Raw genomic sequence first — 23,740 nt, 5'->3', positions numbered from 1 at the left:
CCACTGAGATTTGGGGATTGTTTCTTATTGCAGCGTATCTTGACGGATATAGCAACTTAGGGGGTCAAGGATTGTCTCCTAAATTTAGAAAGTGACATTTAAGCTGAGACCTGAAGGATGAATAGGCGTTAACCGGAAAAGTGGGGAGAAAGTGCCCTAAGAAGAGAGTACAGAATATTAGAAGCCAGAGATGAGAAAGTTCAGGAGCATTGCAGGAATGGACATAAGACATAATAAGAATTAAAATGAAGAGTATGGTGTTGGTGTTGGTGGTGGAGTGTGTATTTCGGGGAGGTGGGGAGGAGGGCATGGTAAAAGATTAAGCAGAAGAGGTAAGGAAGGAGCCTGGATATGGTGGGCCTTACTTATTTCAAATGAGTTGAAATTTTATTGTAAAGGCAATAAAAAAGCCACTGAAGGGTTTTAAAGCAAGAGACTGACATGTCAGGTTAATGTTCTGGAAACATTTTTCTGGCTGATGTATAGGGAAAGCATCAGAGGGGATTAATAGTTGTTTGAGACTCTGGAATCCCAGGTGATGATGGTGGCAGCCTGGAAAAGAGCAGAGGAATGGGTGCTGAACAGATTTTAGAGATATTAGGAGGTAGAACTGAAAGGACTTGGTGAATGAGTAGGTTTGGCAATGAGACAGAATCTGGAGTCAAGGATCCTTGTTTAGCAGTTGAAGTAAGGAACAGAGGAGAAGCTTTTTTGAGGATGGATCATGAGTACACTTGAAGGGCAGGAAGAGAAGCCCCTTTACCCTTATCCCTTCAAAGAAAAGGGAAGAAGAAATGAGAAAAATAGGGTATTTATTTCACAGCTCTTTGATCAATAATGATGGCTCCTTTTGGCTTTGAGTCAAAGACAAGGGAAGAAGAAATGAGAAAAATAGGGTATTTATTTCACAGCTCTTTGATCAATAATGATGGTTCCTTTTGGCTTTGAGTTGGTGAATTCAAAGATAATAGAAAAGTTTGGAAACAGTTCCACAGTGGTTCATTGCTATTTTTTGAAGATTGGATCAATATAGCAGCCAATATGGAATCCTATAAACTCAGGTGATTTCAAGAAATCACTGAAAATAATGCTTTCCCTTCTCATTTTCAGAATTTCCATTTTCCAGAATTCTACTAAAGGCTCTGATACAAGCATGTAATTCTGTCTATCAAGAAGGAACATCAGGGATTAGAGTCACAGGGCTCTGGGACATCAGGTTTGACTGGCAAGTACATGATATCAGCTGCCAGACTAAAGCCTAAATAAGATATTTACGTGCTGAGCTGGGAAATTCTACCACAATTTTGAGAATATAAAACCTGAAAAGGAGGAAAGGTACTAGAAGGAAAGATGCAGAAAAAGCAAACTCATTCAAACTGCCCTGGTAAGCCTACTACAACTTTAGTGCCAAACCTACCCCTAGCATACAACAGACAGGCAATGCCTGCTTCAGATCAAATGATGCCAAACTAACAGAATTAGCCCCATGGGTTGGACTAAAAAGGCTGTATATTACAGAATCTCAAAAAAAAAAAAAATTAATTTAAATCTGACCCTTGTGTTTTGTAAGATAAAAGTATGACGCTCAAGTTCCCTTGCTGGAGAGGTTATCAGTAGGTGATCATATAACATAATCCAGCCAAGACGCTTTGAGAGTGAAAGGGGGAGCTATTAATAATCATACTAGGACAACAGGTATACACCAGGATGGCTCAAGCAGGGAGCTGTTTGTGCAGCAGGCAGAATTACCGGCATATATAAAGGGTCTTAGAGTCAGGTGGGAAGTCTGAAAGAGAAGATTAAAGAAAAATAATGGATTGAAGGAAAAACTGCGGAAATATGTGCCATCAGCATGGAAATAACTTGGAGTCTATTCCAGAGGATGAAGAACATCTCCAGAAAACAGAATCCCACAGCCAATGTCTTGCTGTGCACATGAGATTCTCATCATTAAACCCCTGGGGCCACCTTATTTGCATGCAAAGGTAGTAGAAGAGACACAACATGGGCCTGAAGTCACAAGAGACAACCCCCAATGTGGGGAGCCGGGGCTCACAGCAAGTGCCTGGCTGGCAGCTGCAAGTCTGGGGGAACAGGAGGAGGAGTGGATGGAGTGGAGCATCTGCCACATGTGGGTTAGGGCACGGTCCTCAGAGAATCCTCAACCCCCTGGGTTCTTCAGACTAGCTGGGAGCCACCAGTGTGTAGGGGAGGGAAAGCAGCTGCAGACCCTGGAGTTCACGTGGACGCACACGGAAACAGGTCAGTGTTAGCTCCCGGATAATCCTGGCCTTTCAGAATCACAAATCACAGCAATGGGTGTTGTAAGGAGACTCTGTCCTCTATTTCCTATAACTTCTTTAGTGCTCTTAGGTTCTTGAAGCCAAATTCTCTGGTTCTTTTAGGGGCTGAAAGAGTTCATCTCAACTCTGAGGTGGCTGGGGTGAAGTACCTAATTAGCAGGATTACGAAGACAGTAGGAATCTGATGGCCTAGAAAATCCCTAATATAGTAAATCTGCTAGCAATTAGCTGAATGCATACTCTAATCATATTTGGTAGCATTTAAAAAAATTAATGAACAAATCCAAATAGATGTTATCAGTAACAATCTCTAGTTTCTAAAAATAAGTTGGGAATAGACCAAGGAAACATTAGCTACATTAATGAAACTGCCCTAGGAAGTGGACCTCAAATTTGGCAAAGCACCAAAGCTCCCTGGAAGGACCTTAAAATCCTCTATTTGTTCTCCCTGCTTTTCAGGAAAAACTCCTACATTTTTACGTAACATGAAGCCACAGAGTTGGGTATTCTTAGTAATACAAAAAGTCACAGGACCTGAAAGTTCCGCTAAAGATCTGCACCATCCTCCCTTGTGTGCCAAACAGATACAAGGGCCAAAAGACTCATGTATTATCAAAACAACAACCAGTGCCCACCCCCCAGCCATACAGGGACTTGGAGTCACTTCCGGAATGTCCGCTTCTCTCAGTTAATACATGCACACACTTCAGTGAACCAGCTCCATGATATATTAGGATGTTAACCCAAAACATCCAAATTCTGTTGCTTAGTAACTGATGTCAAAAGATCCAATTTCCAGCTCTGCTCTTTGTATAGACTAAACCATGAAAAGAGGAGGATTAGGCACCATGATTCTGTTCTGTGTAGACTAAATTTGCAGTAGGATTTACAGGAGGATATTCAAAGAAGATTATTTCTTTTTTGCAAAGTTAGTAGAAAAGAAAATTTCTTCCATTAATTTTCAATCCTTTTGTTAAAAACAAGACTACATCATGTTATTGGTGGGTGTAGTTTTATAAATTGCTGATAGTTTTACTTAATTTTGTTCAACTTATTTAGTCACATCAGGTTGCCCTATTTCATCTCTGTACTGATTGTGTATCCAGGAAGTATCAAGATTAGGTAATTAGTTAAAAAATCAAATTCTACTGCTTTGTTCTATGTTCATTTAATGCCACTACCAGAACTGGTAAACTAGATTTTAAAAAGTTCAGATGCAAAAGTGGAAAAGGAAATTACAATTTAAAAAGAGAATGAAGTTGGGGGCACAAAGTGGGGGGAAAAGAGGAAGATCTGTGAATAATTCAAATATCTTAATGGAATATATCCCAAAATGTTAGGGTAACACACCTCATACATATTTTTGCAGTGTTGAAAAGATCATCTACCAAGAGAATGACTATATTTATCTGCAGATAAAGAATTCATTAACAAATTAAGAGAAGTACAAAGTGAATATTAAATTGAGAATAAACTACTTCCATGCATTTGAGAACTATCCTAATTTGTGAACAAGAAGTAATATCTTAATTACAATGAAATCTTCTACTAAAAATAACTCTTCTATGTTGGTTTAAGTAATAAAGTGGTATATTAAAATATTCTACAAAGTAACTAATTCAGAGCACCCCTTTTAAACACAAGTGAATGTTACAGTACTGAACTTCACAAAATATTGCCACTGCAAAGCATTTTGAAAAATCTTTAAAATTGAGCAGTCATTAAAATGTAGTTGAAGAAATAATTTAATGCTAACCTTTTGCTCAACAAATTGGCAAAAAATACTTTAATAACATCAATTATGGGTGACAATCCAAGAAAACTGACACTCTCATTTGCTGCAACTGCAAGAATAAATTGGTGCAACTTTCTGAAGAGATGGGTACAACTTTATTAGCATTTTCACATATGAGTTTCGATAGTAATCGGTATCAAAAATCTTAAAAAATATTTGTATTTTAAACTTAGCAATCCCAATTCTGAGAATTTATCCTAAAGAAGCAACCAGAAATGTATGTACAATAATGATAATTAAGTAAAAATAACCACTACCATTTATTAAGCACATATTAAGTTTCAGGCCCTGTGTAATACTTGATACAAATTAGCATCTCATTTAATTTTAATAATAACCCTATGCGGTAGCTATGGATATCATCCTCATTTTACAGATGAGAAAACCCAGGCTTTTAGGTTAACTGGCTTGTTCAAGAGCTGTTAAGTGTGTGGTAGAGCTGCGATTCTAAGCTCAAGTTTTTAGCCAGTACAATACGATGCTACTCTATCTAAGAAAAATAAATGGGGGCAATAATTTCCCTTGTTTGGTACTTCTACAGAATATTATTTATAATTGTGAGAAAAAAACCTGGAAACACCTAAATGCCCAACAAAAAGGACTGTTTAAATGAACATTATATAGCTACTAATTTAACATAATATTGAAGTATAAAATAATACTGAAAAAAGATCACGATATTTTAAGTGAAAAAGCAGGTTTTAAACAATATGTCCTGTTTGATCCTCAATAGATGTGTTGTGTGTGTGTCTGAAAAGAGAAACAAATTAAGGGACAAGAACAAATAAGGATTTGTTTTTATTTTCTCCAATGTTCTTTTCTGTGTTTTCTAAATTACTTTTGTAATTTGGGAAAGCTACATTATTTGGGGGGGAGCATTTATAAGGAAAGAAATGTCCTCTCTAGCTAAAACTTTACAAATTATTTGTACTCTGAAAAAAAAAAAAATTGACACATCTTCCCATTCTAACATTAAAAATGAAGGAAAGAGAACGGTGGCGGGAGGTAGACTAGAAATAATAAGAATGGCATTTATATTTCATTTTCAAAAACAACCTGGAAGACTTAGCATCTTTAGACTGGTTTGAGCCCTCAGGCTTTTGTCAACCTATCATTAGATAACAATGTGAAAACTATTTGCCAAGAAAGATTCTGCAATATTTCTAATATATTTCTAAGACGCCTAAGCTTCATTCTTTTTCTCTGTTCTGTACTTTGGTTACAGGGAATAATATTTTTTCCCCAAGGAAAACCAAAAAGTTTAATATGAATTTATTACACTGGTGAGGCAGAAATAATTTTTGTAACTTCAAGGGTGTACAGATGATACAGTGAATCATGAATTGAAACAGTTTTGAATAAGCTTGTGTAGACACTTATTTCTATATTCCTTAGCCTTCTACTCATCTAAAACTCTACCTTGAAAGGCTTCAACCATTTAAAGATTAAATCTTAAGTTATTAAGCCATTAATTTAACCATTTAAGCCTCTAAAATCAACAACATACTACCTTCCCCCCTCAAGTCAATTTGCAAGAGATTAAAATAATAAAAATGATAATATCTCACACTTACAAAGCACCTTTGATCTGTAGGAGCCTCAAGTACTTTTTAAAAACTTTACAGAAAAACTAGGACCATCCACCCACATTACAGTACATCTGAGGTAGAAGCTGGCAGCTGGTGGGAAGATAGGGGGTAATTTATCATCTGTACAGGAGACTACTACTTTTGAACAAGTATAAGAAATGGATAATTTAGGGAAATGCAAATAGAATTAACTACTCAATTAAATGGGAAGTTTAATGGCCACAGAGTCCAAGACTATTATTTAAATTTTTACCTAAGGAAGAGAACGATAGTGGCTTGAGGATTCCCTTTAAAGGGAAAAAACAAAAAAACAGAAAAACAATCTCTACCTACTCTAGGGAAGATACTGGTCCCAGTTATTCTGTCCTGATTTTCCTGGGAACAAAAGATACTACTGGTTTCACATAAGAAATAGAATAAACTGATCTTGGTATTCTAAGTTATTTTTGGGTCTGGCAACATTTCCCTCTCTTTCACATTCAATTTGAAAGATCTTTATATATAAAGATCTTAATAGAGCTATATAAAGATCTTTATATAGATCAGCATGTATGGCTCAAATCCTGCTAGAAGCACCACTTCCTCCAGCATTTCAAGCATCCTACGTAAACAATTTTCTGCCATCTTCACAAACAAGAGACTAACTTCTCAAATTTACATTTTTTGGAGTTTGCATCTTCTTAAATATATTTTTCCTCTTCAGTATCTTTCCTCAAGAAAACCTAAGGTAATCCTATCCTACATCTTTATAAAGTGAGGGCCTAGGAGCAATGGTTAAAGAACACCTTGAGCTGTCTTTACTAGGCAGTCTTCAAATCTCAAGATTCTTTTCCCTGATTCTGATTTTCCCACATCTCTTTAAGTCAGTTCATATCTATAAAAAATCAAGCTTGAAAAAAAAACTAGGATTTTAGTGAAATAAATACTTCAGCTGGATATAAAAAAGAATTTCTTCACTATCTGGGAGTATACAAAATTAGAATATCAATGGAAACACTGGCTACCAAGCGAGATGAAACAGCTATTAAGATTTTTCATTGATTTTTGTTGTCCTTGTTTTTGCTTTTTTTAAAGAGCAATCACCTAGATCCTAGATGGTTTAGATGTCATTTGTTTGAATGTAAGAGAGGTGGACAAGGTGATCTTAGACTCCTTCCAACTCCAGGATTCTATGTTGTTCTAACTTTCACTGATGGTTCAAGGAGACTATATTAAGAAAGTGATAAGTGGCACTTAGAGAAAGGAAAAAGTATGAGGACCAAATTGAGTTGCCAAGCAGACTTTGATTATTACCTAATTGTTTAAAGCCATTATTTTGTAGGGTTTGTTGAGAATATCTTCCCAGTGATGTATTTCTGTTTTTTTCCCAAATTATACAGCCAATTTAATTGACCCTAGATAGTTCCGCTTTATACATTAATGGAAGACGTTTAAAAAAACAACAGCAAAAAAAAAAAAAAAATAAATAAATAAAACAACTAAATGAATTTGCTCCACTCTACCCAAACATCCTTAAAAATGATTCTTCTTTCATTGAGTTGATACAAACTTAAGAAATGAAAATTAATGTTATGTGCTAAACAAAGCATTATTTGGAAGATAAAGGTAGTCTAATAAAAATGTATTAGAAGTTAAATATATCTAAAACCGTCACCATTCCTTCCCAAATTCTATTGATAATTTAGTTCTATTTTGAGAACACTGTCGCTATGGAATATATACACATATGTACAAAGTTAGATATATATGTACATGTATACACACATACACACATACCTAAGAGATAGGAAATTAAAATGAAAGCAAAACTCTTGATACCTTCTTCATGGCCTGACATTTGGCTGTCTCAGAAAAGCCAATCATCTTATCAGGAGAACAGATTTTGATGAAAGGGAAGTTGGATTCTTCTGCAATCTTTGCAGCTAAAGCAGTCTTCCCACTGTGAGGAGGGCCTGCATAGAGACAGGAGCAAGTCAGGGAAAAAAAGCCAATCTGAGCAAAGGGGAATAAAGCAAGTTTAAACTTTTATCTACAAGGTACTGCGGTCTCAACTAGTCGCTCATTTACATTTCCTAACACAATTTCACAGCAGACATGTTTTCTCTTATTTATTAGCAACTAAACTTAATGAACTGATTAGCATTTCTCATAAGTATGATGAAATACATTCCTTCTTACTTTCTTACATAGCCTTAATCTTTCAAACCTCTGGCTAAACATATAAAATGCAAGGGTTTTTGCATCTTAAAAAAAAAAGTCCATTCAAATGCATATCAGTATTTAGGTTATTAGTTCTATCAAATTATTTGCCTAACAAAAAAACCCACAATGTTCATAGGAAATGATATCGGGGGCAGGGAAAATCTGCCTTATTAGAAACAAATTTGACTTTAAAATCCAGAATTCAGAAGACTCAGGCCTTCACATAAAGGCAACCATATCTACAAAATCATCTGCATTTAGACATCCTCTCTTCCGCCCTTCTGTGCAAAGGAAGAGGTGTCCCTCTTCTAAACTATAAACCAATTCTTCCTTCCCATCTTATCTCCTCAGGAACCTGACATTGTCCAACTGTCCCCTTTCTCTCATATGTTCGCGCTCGTCCTCTCCTCTGGAGCCTTTCCAACAGCATTTAAACCGAGCCTTCCCGGTAGTTTAATAAACAAAACAAAACAAAAATCTTTCTGGACTTTACTCCACTCAACACCACCCTTTCTTCTCCCCTTCAAAGTGGAACTCCCCTAAATAATTATCTGTACTGGCTGCCTTCACTCTTCCTCTCCCATCCACCCTCAGGCAATCCTGTGGCTTCCACCCCATTACACACAACAGGCTCCCATCAAGATCACCAAAGACCTCCATGTCACCAAGTCCAACAGACACGTTACTGTTCTTGGCCTCCTAAGAGCATCTGACACAACTGGTAGCTCTTCTCTTTCTTGAAATACTTTTCTTAGCTTCTGTGATAGCACATTCTTTTTTGTTCCTTCTTACCTCTCTGGTTGCTCCTTCTTAGTCTCCTTTGCCAAATCTTCCTGCTCTACTTAATCCTTAAATGTTGACACATCTCAGGTCAGTTCTAGGCCTCCTTTTCTTCTCAGTCTACACCCTTTCTGTAAGTTACTTCATCCTCTTCCATGGCTTCAGTGACAGTCTATAGACTGATAACTCATGAATGCATACTGCCAGTCAGACCTCCCTTTTGAAAGCCAGACCCACTTATCCAACAGGCTACTCAATATTTCCAATTCATTTATCCCATAGGATTCTTGAACTCATCACGTCCAAAACTGAACTTATTCTCTTTTATCCTGAACTCTGCTTCTCCAAGACTGTTACCAACCTTAGTAAACAATGCCATTTACGAGGCTGTGTATGCCAGAAATCTGGGGGTCTTGTTTGACTAATGTTCAACCTTGTTAGTTAACATTTTTAAGCTTCGGCTTCCCCATCCACAAAACAGGAATAACAGCAGCATTTATCCTCACAGGATTGAAGTGAGATTTAAATGAGATAATTTAAATGAAATAATTATAATAATTAAGTCTTTTTGATTGTCTACCTTCTAAATACTTCTCAAATTGGTCTTATCTTTTTTTCCACTATCACCACATTACCTCAAGCCACGATCTGCTCTAGACTAACACGATTGCCTCTGATTGTTGGTCTCTCCTGCATTAGTTTTGCCCCTCCAATCCATTCTACATCACAAAGCAGCCATGAAGATGTTTTGAAAATACAAACATGATCATGTCGCTTCGCTGCTTAAACCCCTCCAAAGGCTTCCAAATTTTTAACATGGCCTACCAGGCTTGACATGAACTGGTTCCTGTCTATTTCAGTCTCGTGTCCAGCCAATTTCCCTCACTGTTTTGGGTTCCCTCCTGCCCAGGACTTTTCACATGCTGGTCCCCTGTGCCGAGAACATCTTCCCTCACTGCTTTGCCTGGCCAGCGTTTCCTTACCTTTCAGGTCTTGATTCAATGTGATTCTCCTTCTTAGGTCCCTACCCCCAGACCTATAAAGAGGGTTAGGTTTTTTTTTGTCATGTGGCCTCACAAACATTTCTGTTATTGTACTAATCAAAACTGTAAATAAATTATTTGTGAATGGAATGTCCTTCCTTTTTGTCCACTTTGTAAAATCCTAACTGATCCTTCAGGGCCTAAATTAAACGTCACCTCTAGCTCCACACCCCCTTCTCCCCCAGCAAAATGACTTGCATTCACACACCTTTACACATATACACTATAGTCAGGAAGTTGTTCACACATCCTTTTTTCATGACCAGACAACTCTGTGAACATCTTTGTATCCCTAGCACCTAGTTCAATGCCTCAAACTAGCAAACACTTGGTAAATATTTAATTGAATTAAGTACTGTGTAATATGATTAGGTCTACTGGCACCAAAGATATCTTGAAACAATCCTACAAGAAAACTAGCTGCTATCCTTTATCAGTAACATTTTATCTTAAGAAAATTTTAATTTGTGCACAATATGGTACAATAAACTGGATTATTATTTTCAGATCATAAACAAGGTTTAGCACTGAAAATAAATAACTTTTCTAGAATGTACTAAATAACTTCCTAACAAGTCTGCTTTTTAACTCAAATGCCATCTCATGGTCCTTTCTCACCTTCCAAAAGGACGCTAACCAATGGTGTACGGTCACTGTTTTTAGTCTGTTGAACAAGCAGTTCCCCATCTTCTAGAACCCGAGTAACTGGGTCACCCCATTTGATGATACCATTCATAATGTAACTTGCATAGTCCTCTTGGTTTGTGCCAAATGCCTATTGAGGAAAAGGAGAGTTGAAAGCATTTTGAACATTAGTATTAAAAACTAAAATCAGCAATAATTCCTATACATTTAAAGTGTTAAGCACTATTCCATATTAATGCAAAAAGCCTGATAAGCAAAACACACACAAAAAATTGCTGTATAACTTCTCATTAAACTTTTTACTAAATAACTTAAAAAGAAAAACTGTTTTGGGGGACATGATGGAACAGAACAATAGATTATTTGGAACAGAACAATAGATTATTTAGGCTCAGATTCTGCCACAGCCCAAGTCCTTATCTTAAAACAGATCCTTCATAGTCCCTAAGACAAAGAGTATGTTCCACTGCGTTTGTTTCTATAGTAAGTACATTGGGTTGTGGTCATTCTGTTAAGAGCAAAGAGAGAGAGATCATGGACTTAAGAACTTAGAATCAGTTGGCTCAGAGACAAAAATACTCTCCTAGCACTGACTGGAGGTGCTATGAACTAAAATAGGAATACAAATAATCAGGAGACCATGTCCACAAAATCCTGGTGGTAGGGAATATAAGTTAAATGGCACCAAGGTTAGGTATGTTTATATAAATACATGATTTAGAATGAGGTAAATATAAGATTTAGAAATGAACAGCTGTAATTAAAGATTGAAGGGTTAAGAAAAGGAAATAAAAGCAGTTACTATATATATTAACTTTGTATTTATTGAATATTGGAGCTTAAATCACATCATTCTTTATTCTCAACTTCTCATCTCAAATTTTAACTTCCTTCAGCCAGGTGCCCAAAGTAGCCAATGATTTTAGTATATAGCAATTATATTGGATTTTCATAAGGAGAAGAAATGAGTAGGAAAACAATCCAAGAGACATGTAAAGGTCACATATCTTGAGAATTTCAAAATTTTAAATACTATATTCCTCAAAAAATAAATTTTTGATTACTCAATGTATGGAATAATTTTAACAGTTCTTTAGAACTTGTACCTCATAGAAAATAATTCTTTATATTCTTTCTCTGAAACAGTATCCAGTGATCTCGTGTCTCTATTTCTTTGTCATGAAATAATTTTGCAGGCCACTCTCTTGCATATACTAGACCTTTGCTTCCTGGGTATATAGGAAAGTCCTCATTCCCTGGTCTGCATATCATAAATTCTGTGGCCCTGTAAAAAGTTATAAAGAATCTAACAAATACTAGTTGAATGGTTGTTCTAGGAAATATGTAGGTTGGCTGTCTTTCTGTCTTTAATTGTTCTGGTTTATACTCTAAGCCTTACAGCAGCAGATTTAAGATGACTGAACCAGAAAATAGTGACTCTCCCAGGCGACACAATATGTATGAATCTGACTTACTCATTTCATTCTTTACTTTATCCTCCAGACACTTGGAATAAATAAAAAGTAACTTTTTAGTTCCACTTCTTCATAGCCAAATTATTTGGCATTTTAAAAATCTTGGAATAGATCAGTTAGGCCAAGTTCTAATATTTTTTAGAAACTATTACAAATGACAACAGCAAAGGATTAAACCATCCCAATTGCTCAGTAACTTTTGAAAGTAATTACTTTATAGTTAAAAGTCACAACAGTCATAAAAAGAAGACAGGGCAAAAACAGACTGATTTTTGTCTTTAAAGGAGATATTTGCAACAAATAATTATTGTCAAGCATATAAAGAACTTGTATAGATCAAGTAAAAATAAAGAATGAACAATATGATAGAGAAACAGGCAAAAAATACGAACAACTTTTCACAGTAGACACACATATGGTCAATAATCCTATGAAGAAATGCTTAGGATCTCTATGTACATCACTGAGGCAGTGCTAATTGGTTCAATCACTGGGAAAACAGTTTGAAATTATCTCTTAAAGTTGGGCATTCACATATCCAACAACCTAGCAATTTCAATCCTAAATATATAGCTAAGAGAAATTCATTCAATAATGTTTCCACAGCAGCATTTGTTTGTAATAACAAAAAACTAGTAACACTCCAAATTCTCACCAACAGGAAAATGGATAAACTGTGGTAGGTACACAATGGAATGCTATTTGACATGAAAATGAATGATGCAATAGCTACAAAAAAATCATACAGATGACTTTTGGTAACAAAATACTTAATAAAATAGCAAGTCCCAGGAGATTATATGCACCATAATTTCCTTTTTATAAAGTTCAAAAAACAACTAAAACCAAACAAATGAAAGAAAAAAATGGAACACGAAATTCGGAAACAATGGTTACCTTGAGTGGAGGGAGGCAGAGGACAGGATGGGAGAGGAAAACATGAGTGGAGAACATTCTTGTTCTTAGCTTGGAGATAGTTCATGGGTGTCATCATATTATTTTAAAATAAGACAAATAAAATAGGGCCACATGTAAAGACGAATGACAACAGAGTGTCATGAATCAAAGATTAGGATTAATACACTTCTGTGCACCTGGGTCCATTTTTTTCCTATACACATTTCTTTAAGAATGGGCCATTCTACAATTTGTTTTTGTAGTAAAATAGGACTCCAAACAATGGTTACTCAAACATTAGTGGTTGTTTTAGAGAAAAATGATTAGTGGTCTTATACTCTATTCTAAAGCTCCAACTATGACTGTTCAGTTTTGAGTACATTTTAATAATACTGACTTTTTTTTTTTTAAGGTCACCTAGGATGGTGGAGAGTATTAGACACCATGGCAGTTAGAGGAACTAAAGGTATTGAGCAAGATAAAAGGGATTCCTTAGAGGAGGATGAGGAATTACGGGAGGGGGGAAAGGAGGTCAGAACAGTTAGTGACTGACACGTGGAGGACGGTTTGAAATTAGGTTTCCGTAGCTTCAAATTGCTTAAAAACCAATGGGAAAACTAACTCTAGTTCAATATTAAGTAAGAACTGATAATTAAAAAGTCTCAAAATTAAATGGGCTGCCTTATAAGATGGTAAGCTCCTTATCATGAGAAATATTTAGGTAAGTACTAGTTAATCAGTCATTTACCATGTTTATCATACAGATGATTCTTATATGGGACATTAAGATTTTCTGATTTTATAAAACTATATATGATATAATCTTCCTTAATGCTGGGTACAAAAGCCTTATTTTTCTAAATTATTTTATTTTTTGTCTTATAGATCACTCTATATACATACTTACAGGTTTGATATCATTCTCCAAAGAAGCAAGGAAGTCCCCTCTTGTCACCTGAAGGCTCTCTGCTTTCTCCATGTCCACTTCTACTTTAGTGCTGGCCTAATTAGAAATGAAAACAAAAAGTAAGGACTTCCAAGATTCAAGAATAGTTTCAGTCTAACAAGAACAGAAAACCTGAGGATTTAAAAGGCATCTTTTCACAGACAAAACTCCTCTCTCTCAAATTCACAAATACATATACCTTTGCCTGAACAATTCTATTTCTAGGAACTTATAAATATATTCATGAATGTGGGAAAAGCTACATGTACAAGAATATCTACTATAGTAATTTGTAACAGCAAAAGCCTAGGAGCAAATTAAATGTCCACAAAGGGAGGACCAGTTAAGTAATTTATGACACATTTGCACCAAAGAATATTACATAGCCATTTAAAAAAAATGAAGCATGAGTGGGAGAAAGTAGGTATAGAGGGTCTCTAAGAACAGTGGCTCTCAACCTTGCTGTACATCAGAATAATTTCTAGAGCCTTTAAAAATATATAGGTGCCCAGCCCTCTCCCCCTTAGGATTTGGATTTAACACATCCAGCAGAGAGCCCAGGCATTCAAAAATGCAGCACAGATGATTCTGATGGTCAAACAGGTTTGAGAATCATTACTCTAGGAGACCAAAGACCCAAAATTTGATTTTTACTCCAAATTTGTGCTTAAGAATCTGTTGTCTGCACCTGGAGTCAACACTTAGACATCTGAGAAGCATCGAGGCCTTTATCAACACTGGCTGATTGAGATATCAACACATTTTTTAATGCAACTGGGCTCACTACCAATAGCACAAGGCAAGAAAGTCTGATTCTTAAAGTGGTATCAAGACTTATTTATTTTTTTAAAAGAAGGAATCTACAAAAAGAGCCAGTTATAAAACTAAAGTGTGTCACACACATATTAACCTTCTATCAATTATAAAATATGACTAATTTTCCTCTAGGAACACACTGCTGAACAAAAAAAAAATGACAGGTCTTTTTTTTTTTTTTTTTTTAAAGTCCACCATATGGGATAAAAAGAATTATGTCAGGAAACCAGATCAAGATGGCAAACTGAACACATTTATTTATCTCTCTTCCTACCCCTAATCCTGTGACATGAAAGTGAGAAAGGTTAAAAGGCATGGAAGATTTATGCAGAAGTTTCAAAATTTATCTAATAGGACTTGCAGAAGGAGAGAACAGAAAAAATGATGGAGAAAAAAATGAAAAGAAAAAACAATTTTTTTCACAGCTGAAGAAAGGTGTGTCTTTGCAGTTTAAAGGGTCCAATGAGTGTTGAGCAGGATAAATGAAAAGAAAACCCACATCTGTCTAGACATACTGTTGTAAACTTTCAGACCACCAAAGATGAAGAGAAAGTCCTAGGACCTTATTGAGAGACAAAAACAGGTTACCTGCAAAGAAGTCAGAATAAAATTGGCATGACACCTCACTGGCAACCCTAGAAACTAGAAGTCAAATGTCTTTGAAAATATGTCTGGATATCTACCTTTGAAAAAGATTCCCATATGCACATAGGGAAGCATATGCAAGAATTTTCATAGTAGTAGTATTTTTTATAGTCACAACCAGAAATAATCTATAGGTTAAGTAAATTATATTTACTGAGTACCTACAACATTCCATGCGCTGTTTAGGCACTGAAGACACAGCAGTGAATAAAACAAACAAGGTCCCTGTCCTCACGGATCTTACACTTTAAATTATGATATTCTAGAATGCTCTGCATTTGCCCAAAATAGCCATGGAGACTTATGTGGACTGACAAGAAAAGTTATCCAAGACATATCGTCAAGTGAAAAATGTAAGTTGCAGTACAATATATCTAGTACGATTCCATTAGTGTTAGTTTCATTAAAAAGTACATATGCACGTGAACGTAAATGTCAAGAAAATGAACCACAAAGGTATATCCCAAATATTGGTTATCTTTGGGGAAGGAGAAGGATAGGGTAAGGTTAGAGAAGGTCTTTCTCACTTTTTCTTATATGCTTCTGCATCCCCGAGTCTTTTACAAAGAGGATGAATTCATGTATGACTTCTATACATTTTAAAAGAAAAAAACAAAGAGTTAATAGATAGACATATAGTCTACTTAAATAAATAGAATGACTAGTATTTAAATTAACAGGGTTTTCATTGGCACATATTAGGCATTTGATAAATATTAATCACATTTATTTGACATTTCCAAGTTTAAAAAAAAGTAAATGGTGTCATGGGAAACAAACATCTCCACAAAAGAATTATGACACTCAGTTCATAGTACATAAATCTCTTCAGTACTTTATAGTTCATAAAGTATGCTCAAATATATTATCTCATTTCACCCTGGAGGTATTTATAAGTCAGTAAAGGTCAATATAGGATTTCCCCCCTAGGTACCCTACATAAAAGTTTTAACTCTGATTAAAACTTTTTGACACATCCAAAGGGATTATATAGGATGTAAACTCTCAGGTGAAAGTGAAAAAGTGAGCTCTAACAGAATCATAATAAAATCCTAATGAAGCTATCAGCCTCATTTTAAATGTCTCCTCTCTATGTATAGTATTATGATATTTTTTTATTTTTATTTGCTTTTATCATAAAACTTAATGCAAATGACAAAAATATAAGAGTATGAAAGAAATCTTTCCCATCTTTTAACGTTTGCCAGAAAATATGATAAATTTCAGGACTGACGCTGGTGTGAAATTGTTGTTTTTTTTCATTAACTATTAAGAAAGGAGTCCACTCAATGCACTAAAAATGGATTAAGTTGTTTTTAGACACCCCAGGAAGTTTAGAAGTTACCAAATTGTATAAAAAAAAATTTCAATTGAAAATTATTCCTATCTGTTCATTAAAATAAGTTTTCTAAGGACTTCACTTAGCCAACTTTTTTTTTTCTTAGCCAACTTTTACTATTTTATCAAAAGTGGCAAAATCTTATTTTAAAAAATTCTACAATTCTTAATTTTACTCATTAAACTTCTCATTTGTCTGAATTAGTGAGATTTTCTGCATTTTATTTATAACAGCTAATCAATATAGAAGAGGCAGCATCTTTCAGCTTGTATCTGTAGAAACTAATAAACTTGTATTTCAACACCAGCAAATATCAAGTGGTCACCCTGAAATTTCATAACCTTTTAAATCTGACCTTTCAAAGTTCTTATCATTCCTTTTAAATTAAGGGTAGAATGGCCTTATAATCAATGAAAAATTCAACAGAAAATAGGAAATAATTTTATTGAAATTCTGCAAACATAACTTAGATCTTTGATTCAGTTGTAAAGAAGTGTGTGTGTGTGTGTGTGTGTGTGTGTGTATGCACACCTTCAACATATTTCCTTACAGCAGATTAGAGCAGAAGAAATATGGGTTATGAATCTTCTCTACCTAAAGCAGAAATTCCTTTCAAGATAAAAACAATCAAATGTCACATGAATTTTAGTTGACCAGGAACATGGGTTCAAATACAAATGACATGAACATCAGGATTTTATGACTGGATTTTCCACTTCTTTCAGAAAACCTGAAAAAACAGTTTAATAGAGAAGTCTTGTTTAATCCACCTGACTTTTTAGGCCTAAATTTTTGAAAAGGAATCAAAACACGACTAGTAATAGCTTTTTATAATACAAAGAAAGAACATCATTATAAGCAGTTGAAGGTTATAGACATTTTAAAGTTCTATGCCAATTTTAATTCATAAGCTTCAAATGAAATATTTATTTATCAATCACTACTAATAAAGCTATGAATTATCTACAGGTATGGGAAGACTAAAACTCTAAGTCTTTTGTTTGGCCAAGGAGATACAACTTGTTGGGTAAACAGTGCTTAAAAACCTTTTGACAATGCAAATTTTTAAAACTGCAGAAAAGGAAATGTCAGTAATGTTTCTTCTTTGGGGTGAAGTTAGTTCTTACACAAGTTCATGTCTTTCTCTTCTGTGAAGTGCCTACATAATGCCTTGCACTAGATATTCCACAGATATTATAAAAAATTAGAAGGTGTTTGATACAAAGGTGTTAATCATAAATCAATAAGTATCACCTAAAGCTTAAATTAAGGAGGATGCAACCACATGGAAAAAATAAGGGAAATAATGTCTACTATTTGCACTACTTCCTACTTGCAAAACTGAAGGATAACATATTCTGTACAGTGGTAACAAAAATTTTAGGTCTATAACTAGAAAAATAACTGCAAATAGTCAACAAACGTTAGAAACCCAGGTAACAACAACAGTGGAAATAAAAACTAGCATTTATATTGTTCATAAGATACTTCCACATACACTATTTGATTTCATCCTCATGGAAACCAAGCAAAATAGGTTAGTATTTCCCCTTGACAGTTGAGAAACAAATGAGTGAAAAGAACTGTAATGCATAACCATACCTTCTGTGAAATCTGTGATGTTTTCACCATTTCTCATTGCCTGTTATATAGATAAACCCAATATATGCTTGAAGAAAGCATGTTTCTTTGTGAGACAATGGGTTACAGTGACATTTTGGGATAGGATTATTGTGGTAGAAATGAAAAATGACTAAGTAAGAGAAAAATCGAGTGACCAATGCATGTGAAAAAGCTCTGATAACTAGTAAATAGTTATTATGGATTATATAAAGAAGCACTTGTATGGCCTGAGACAAAAGATCAGTACAGTGGAGGGCAATTATCACATAATTTACACAATTTTTCTGGAAGTCACTAGAAACATAGGTAGAAGGAAGATTACCTATGTAATTTCTTATGGCAAGGGGGAGTAATGAACACATAGGCCTTGAATGAGTGAATGATCCGTTCTATAAAGGATCCAATACTACATACCTACATTATCCAAACCTTTGGCATTCTTGAGCTAGAACAAAGTCACTTCTATTTGTAGGGAAATTACAACTTACGATAGAGTTCGTCAGAGTACACATATCAGTTTACTCATTTAAAAAATATTTACTAAATACCTACTTGTGCTTAGTACTTAGACCTTATTTGGGTTGTGGTGGGAGATTCTAAGAGATGAACAAGATATGAACAACTTAAAAGTCTAGAACAGGGGTTGACAAACTTTTTCTAAAAAGCGTCAGATAGGCTTTGTGGGCCATGCAGTCCCTGTCACAAATACTCAGCTCTGTCATTGCAGAACGAAAGCAGCCAAAGGCAGCATTTAAAGAAATGGGTGAGGTTGTGTTCCAATAAAACTTTATTTACGAAAGCAGATAGTTGGCCAGATTTGGCCCAGGGGCTGTAGTTCGCCAGCCCGTTTGGAACCACTGAAAAGACGTTCCCAAATGACCATGACGTACTCATCCTAAGTGTTCATGCTTTTATTATTTCCTGCCAGAACTGTTACAGGAGTTCCCCCCTCTTGTCTTGTTGCCAACTCCGCTCCTCTAAATACTCTACTTGACACTGCTGCCAGAGTGCTACTGCTGCCAGTGTTTTAACACTGTCACTGCTATTCTTAAAACTCTTCAATGGCTTACCACTACTTTCAGAAAAAAAAAAAGCCCACACTTCTTAGCACAGTATCAAAAGCTCTTTGTGCTCCATCCACTGCTGTAGTCTCCTGACTTATCCCCCATAATGTCTCTCTCTACTTCCCCTCTTTCAGCTTTCATGTTGAAGCAGTATTCAACTACCTTCACACACCATGCTATTTTGTCTCTGTACCTTTGCATATGTTATTTCCTCTACCTAAAATACCCTACCCCACCAACAGACCCTCACATCACCCAGAAAATTCCTCTGTGAGGTTCCCCCCACCTCACAAGTTGACCTCATCTGACACCTTTTCACTTTCTATTATTGCATACAGCAGATTAGACTATGAGCTGGTCAAGAAGAGGCAATTTACTCTTCTTGCAGTTATAACATTAGCCTGTAGCACAGTGTCTGGCATATAGTATGTACTGAATAAATCTATTTTGAATCAAAGTTGATGGTACCATGAATGATATATTACCATTTCAGGAATGAAGAGAGTATGCCATTCTTGAAAAGGACAGTCAGAAAAGGTTTGAGGAAGGCAGATGAACCAGGTATTGAAAAGGCAGATAAGCATAGAGGGTAAAGAAAGGCTTTCAATGAGGCATAAAGCAAAAGCAGAGAGGTGAAAAAATACATTTCTGTCTGATAACCAGTGAGTATTTCAGTTTGGCTGAAGTGTATGAAGAATAATTGGGAACACATCTGGAAAGGTCAGTTTGGAGTCAGATCTTGAGGATCTTAGAGGCCAGGCTAAGTCTGTACATTGTTCTATAGATAATGGAAAGTCATTGACAGTTTTTAAATAGCTGAGTGATATGAAACAGGAAGATAAATCAAACAAAAGGTGGGTTATGGCAGTGAGAACTGATGCTTCCAAGGCAGATCTAACCAAATTTGGCAAATGACTTGTAAAACACAGTAGGGTGGCAGCAATCAAAGATAATCCCAGGGGAGAACCTAAGATGGCGGCTAGGTGAGACAGGGCAAAAAAACACCTCCGTGAAAAATACTAGATAAAAAGTGAATCAGAACACTAGTTTCAGCGATGCACCAGCTGGACAAGGTCTGCTAAACCACAGGGATCATGCACTTGGCGAAACCGGGAGTCTGCATTCTGAAACAAGTGAGTAAGCCGGCTGAAAGTCCTGCGGCCGCACTACAGTATGGGGAAACTGGGGGTTAGCGTTTGGAGACAGACTAGTTCCTTTAAAAAAACAAAAAACAAAAAAAACCCAGGAGTGGCTGCAGTCACGACAGTGAGAACCGTGCAGTGAAGCATGGCAGGAGCAGGCTGTGCCAACCTCTCGGTGTCTGGCGTGGAGGATAGACCGCTGCTGATTCCCTCAGGGCCAGGGGAGCAGAGGGGAGAGCCAAAAGGGGAAAGAAACCATGCTGCTTGCAGCCGGCTCCCTGGCGGGCTGGAGACACTCCTGCCTGGGGCCGTACCCACAGCCCAGAGCCGCACCAGGAAACCCAGTGTGACGGGGAGTGTATCCCACGGCACCGCGCACAAGCCACAATATCAGCTGTGGACAGTGGCCTTGGGTGCACCCACAGCTAGTTGTCCCGGAGCTGGGAAGGCAGAGCTGTGTGAAAAGGCGGGGGGGGGGGGGGGTTGAGAAGCCCCATTCAGCCATCTTTGCATCAGGCTGGGAGTGCCCCTGCATGGCCCAGCAGCCCGGGGCTTTCCTTGAGGGACAGCGCGCACTTCCCTCAGCAGAGGTCATGGAAGATCACAGCTAAGAAGGTGGGCCCGCTTGGAAAACGCAGGGAAGCTACGTCAATGCTGGGGACTTGTGGGTCAGCAGCAGAGAAAATCTGGGGCAAAACTGAAATGAAGGCTTAGACTCTTGCAACAGCCTTCAATCTCCAGGAACACCTGAGAGGTTTGATTATTAAAGCTGCCCTGCCTCCCTAACCACCCAGACACACGCCCCACAAGTTGTATTTTTTACAACTTGAAAGAACCCTATCAAGCAAAGCAAATGCCAAGAGGCGAAAAACAACAGAAAATCTGAAAGCATATGATAAAACCAGACGATATGGAGAACCCAATCCCAAACACCCAAATCAGAATATTAGAAGAGACACAGTACTTGGTGCAATTAATCAAAGGACTACAATCAAAGAACGAGAGCATGGCACAGGATATAAAGGACATGAAGAAGAACACGGGACAGGATATAAAAGACATAAAGAAGACCCTAGAAGAGCATAAAGAAGACATTGCAAGAGTAAATAAAAAAAAATAGATCTTATGGAAATAAAAGAAACTGTTGGCCAAATTAAAAAGACTCTGGATACTCATAATACAAGATTAGAGGAAGTTGAACAATGACTCAGTGTCCTAGAGGACCACAGAAAATGAAAGAACAAAAGAAAGAATGGGGAAAAAAATCGAAAAAATCGAAATGGATCTCAGGGATACAATAGATAAAATAAAATGTCCAAATTTAAGACTCACTGGTGTCCCAGAAGGGGAAGAGAAGGGTAAAGGTCTAGAAAGCGTATTCAAAGAAATTGTTGGGGAAAACTTCCCAAACGTTCTACACAATATAAATACACAAACCATAAATGCCCAGTGAACTCCAAATAGAACAAATCCAAATAAACCCACTCCGAGACATATTCTGATCAGACTCTCAAATACTGAAGAGAAGGAGCAAGTTCTGAAAGCAGCAAGAGAAAAGCAATTCACCACATACAAAGGAAACAACATAAGACGAAGTATTGACTACTCAGCGGCCACCATGGAGGCGAGAGGCAGTGGCATGACATATTTAAAATTCTGAAAGAGAAAAATTTCCAACCAAGGATATTTTATCCAGCAAAACTCTCCTTCAGATTTGAGGGAGATCTTAAATTTTTTACAAACAAATACTGAGAGATTTTGCTAATAAAAAACCTGCCCTACTTCAGATACTAAAGGGAGCCCTACCGACAGAGAAACAAAGAAAGGAGAAAGAGATAGAGAGAATTTTTACAGACATATATAGAACCTTACATCCCAAATCACCAGGACACACATTTTTCTCTAGTGATCATGGATCTTTCTCCAGAATAGACCATATGCTGGGACATAAAACAAGCCTCAATAAATTTAAAAAAACAAACAAACAAACAATTGAATATATTCAAAGCACATTCTCTGACCACAGTGGAGTACAAATAGAAGTCAATAATTTTTTATTTGTAACTCCACTATTTACTTCCTACAGGATATAAAATACACACACTCTATTGACAAATCAGTAGTTTTGGACTCAATGTAAAATATGTAATTTGTGACAAGAACTATATAAAGGTGGGGCAATGGAGGAGTATAGGTACATAGTTTATGTGTCCTATTGAAGTTAAGTTGGTATCAAAGAAAAACAAGATTGTTATGGATTTAAGAGGTTAAATTTAAGCCCCACAGTAAACACAAAGAAATTATCAGAGAATATGACCATAGAGATGAAAAGTAGAGTGCAGGTTATGAGAAGTGGGGGAAGGGGCAATGGGGAGTTAAGAAATGAATGTAGGGTTGCTGTTTGAGGTGAAGGGAAATTTCTAGTAATGGAAGGTGGGAAGGTGACAGCATTACAACATTCTAAATGTGATTAATCCCACTAATGGAATGCTAGGGAGGGGGTGGAATGGGAAGATTTAGGCTGTATATATGTTTCCACAATTAAAAAAAAAAAAAAAAAAGAGTCTAAATAGATGACGATTGAATGCCAAGGATAATCCTGAATGGGATCTGAGGATGGAGGACAGGAGGCTCAAAGGGACACAGTTGAGACATAAGAAAAAAAAGGAAATACAGAATGTAAGCTTTGTATCAATGTCGAATTTCTTGAACTACTTCACTGAGCTTAATGGGATTGCATAAAAGAATGTTCTTGTTGGTGGGAATTGTATATGTGAATTATAATGTTTATTCGAGGATGTGTGCAGCTTGCTCTTATATGTTCAGAAGACAGAGCAATAAATGATGGATGACAGATAGGGAGGGAGGGAGGGAGGGAGGGAAAGAAAGAAATGGTGGTGTGACAGGATGTTAAAGTTGGTGGATTGGGGTATCGGGGGAGGGGGTCAGGGTATGATGGAGTTCTGTGCATGGGGTTTGTATTGTTTTTGCAACTGTTCCTATAACTTTGAATTTATTTCAAAACAAAATTAAAAAAAAAAAAGATAATCCCAAAGTTTTAAGCCTGGGAAACTGGGATAAACATGGAAAAAGGAACAGGAAGGAAAGTAGGAAAAAAGACAGTGAATTTGGTTTTGGAATATTAAATTTGAGATCTGATAAAATATCCAGGTAGAGGTAGTGACTATAAATCTGAAAATGGGAGACAGACACTTTTAAGAGATGAGACATAAATCTGGGAGGCATTCATCTGCAGGTGATAACTAAAATCTTAGGAGGAGAGTAGATTGTAAAAGATCAAGAACAGGCCCTTATCCATATCAAAATGAAATTATCCTGGAAGATAGTCTACCATAGCATCAATAACACTGTTGTACTAATTTTCAAATATGACTGTTTCCCTGACTCTGAACTCTCTGAGGGAAGAGGCCATACA

At 36.4% G+C, this 23,740-nt stretch overlaps 1 protein-coding gene across 3 annotated transcripts in view; it reads right to left on the bottom strand.

The window, feature by feature from the left end:
* Positions 1-23,740, bottom strand: part of NSF (N-ethylmaleimide sensitive factor, vesicle fusing ATPase) — a 181,828-nt gene that overhangs the window by 28,714 nt on the left and 129,374 nt on the right. For all 3 annotated transcript variants that reach the window (XR_005212643.1, XM_037808729.1, XM_037808730.1), the window contains exons 13-15: positions 13,637-13,732; positions 10,331-10,487; positions 7,506-7,639 (exon numbers count right to left, since the gene is read on the bottom strand). Coding sequence is in view for 2 of the 3 variants with exons in the window: in XM_037808729.1 (XP_037664657.1) it covers positions 7,506-7,639; positions 10,331-10,487; positions 13,637-13,732 (387 nt within the window). In the remaining variant the exon portion in view is untranslated. The remainder of the gene's footprint in view (positions 1-7,505; positions 7,640-10,330; positions 10,488-13,636; positions 13,733-23,740) is intronic.

This window comes from Choloepus didactylus, chromosome 18, assembly GCF_015220235.1.
Source record: "Choloepus didactylus isolate mChoDid1 chromosome 18, mChoDid1.pri, whole genome shotgun sequence".
Taxonomy (NCBI): Eukaryota; Metazoa; Chordata; class Mammalia; order Pilosa; family Megalonychidae; genus Choloepus; species Choloepus didactylus.
The sequence above is the reverse complement of the archived record's forward strand: the minus strand, read 5'-3'. Positions and strand labels throughout refer to the sequence as shown.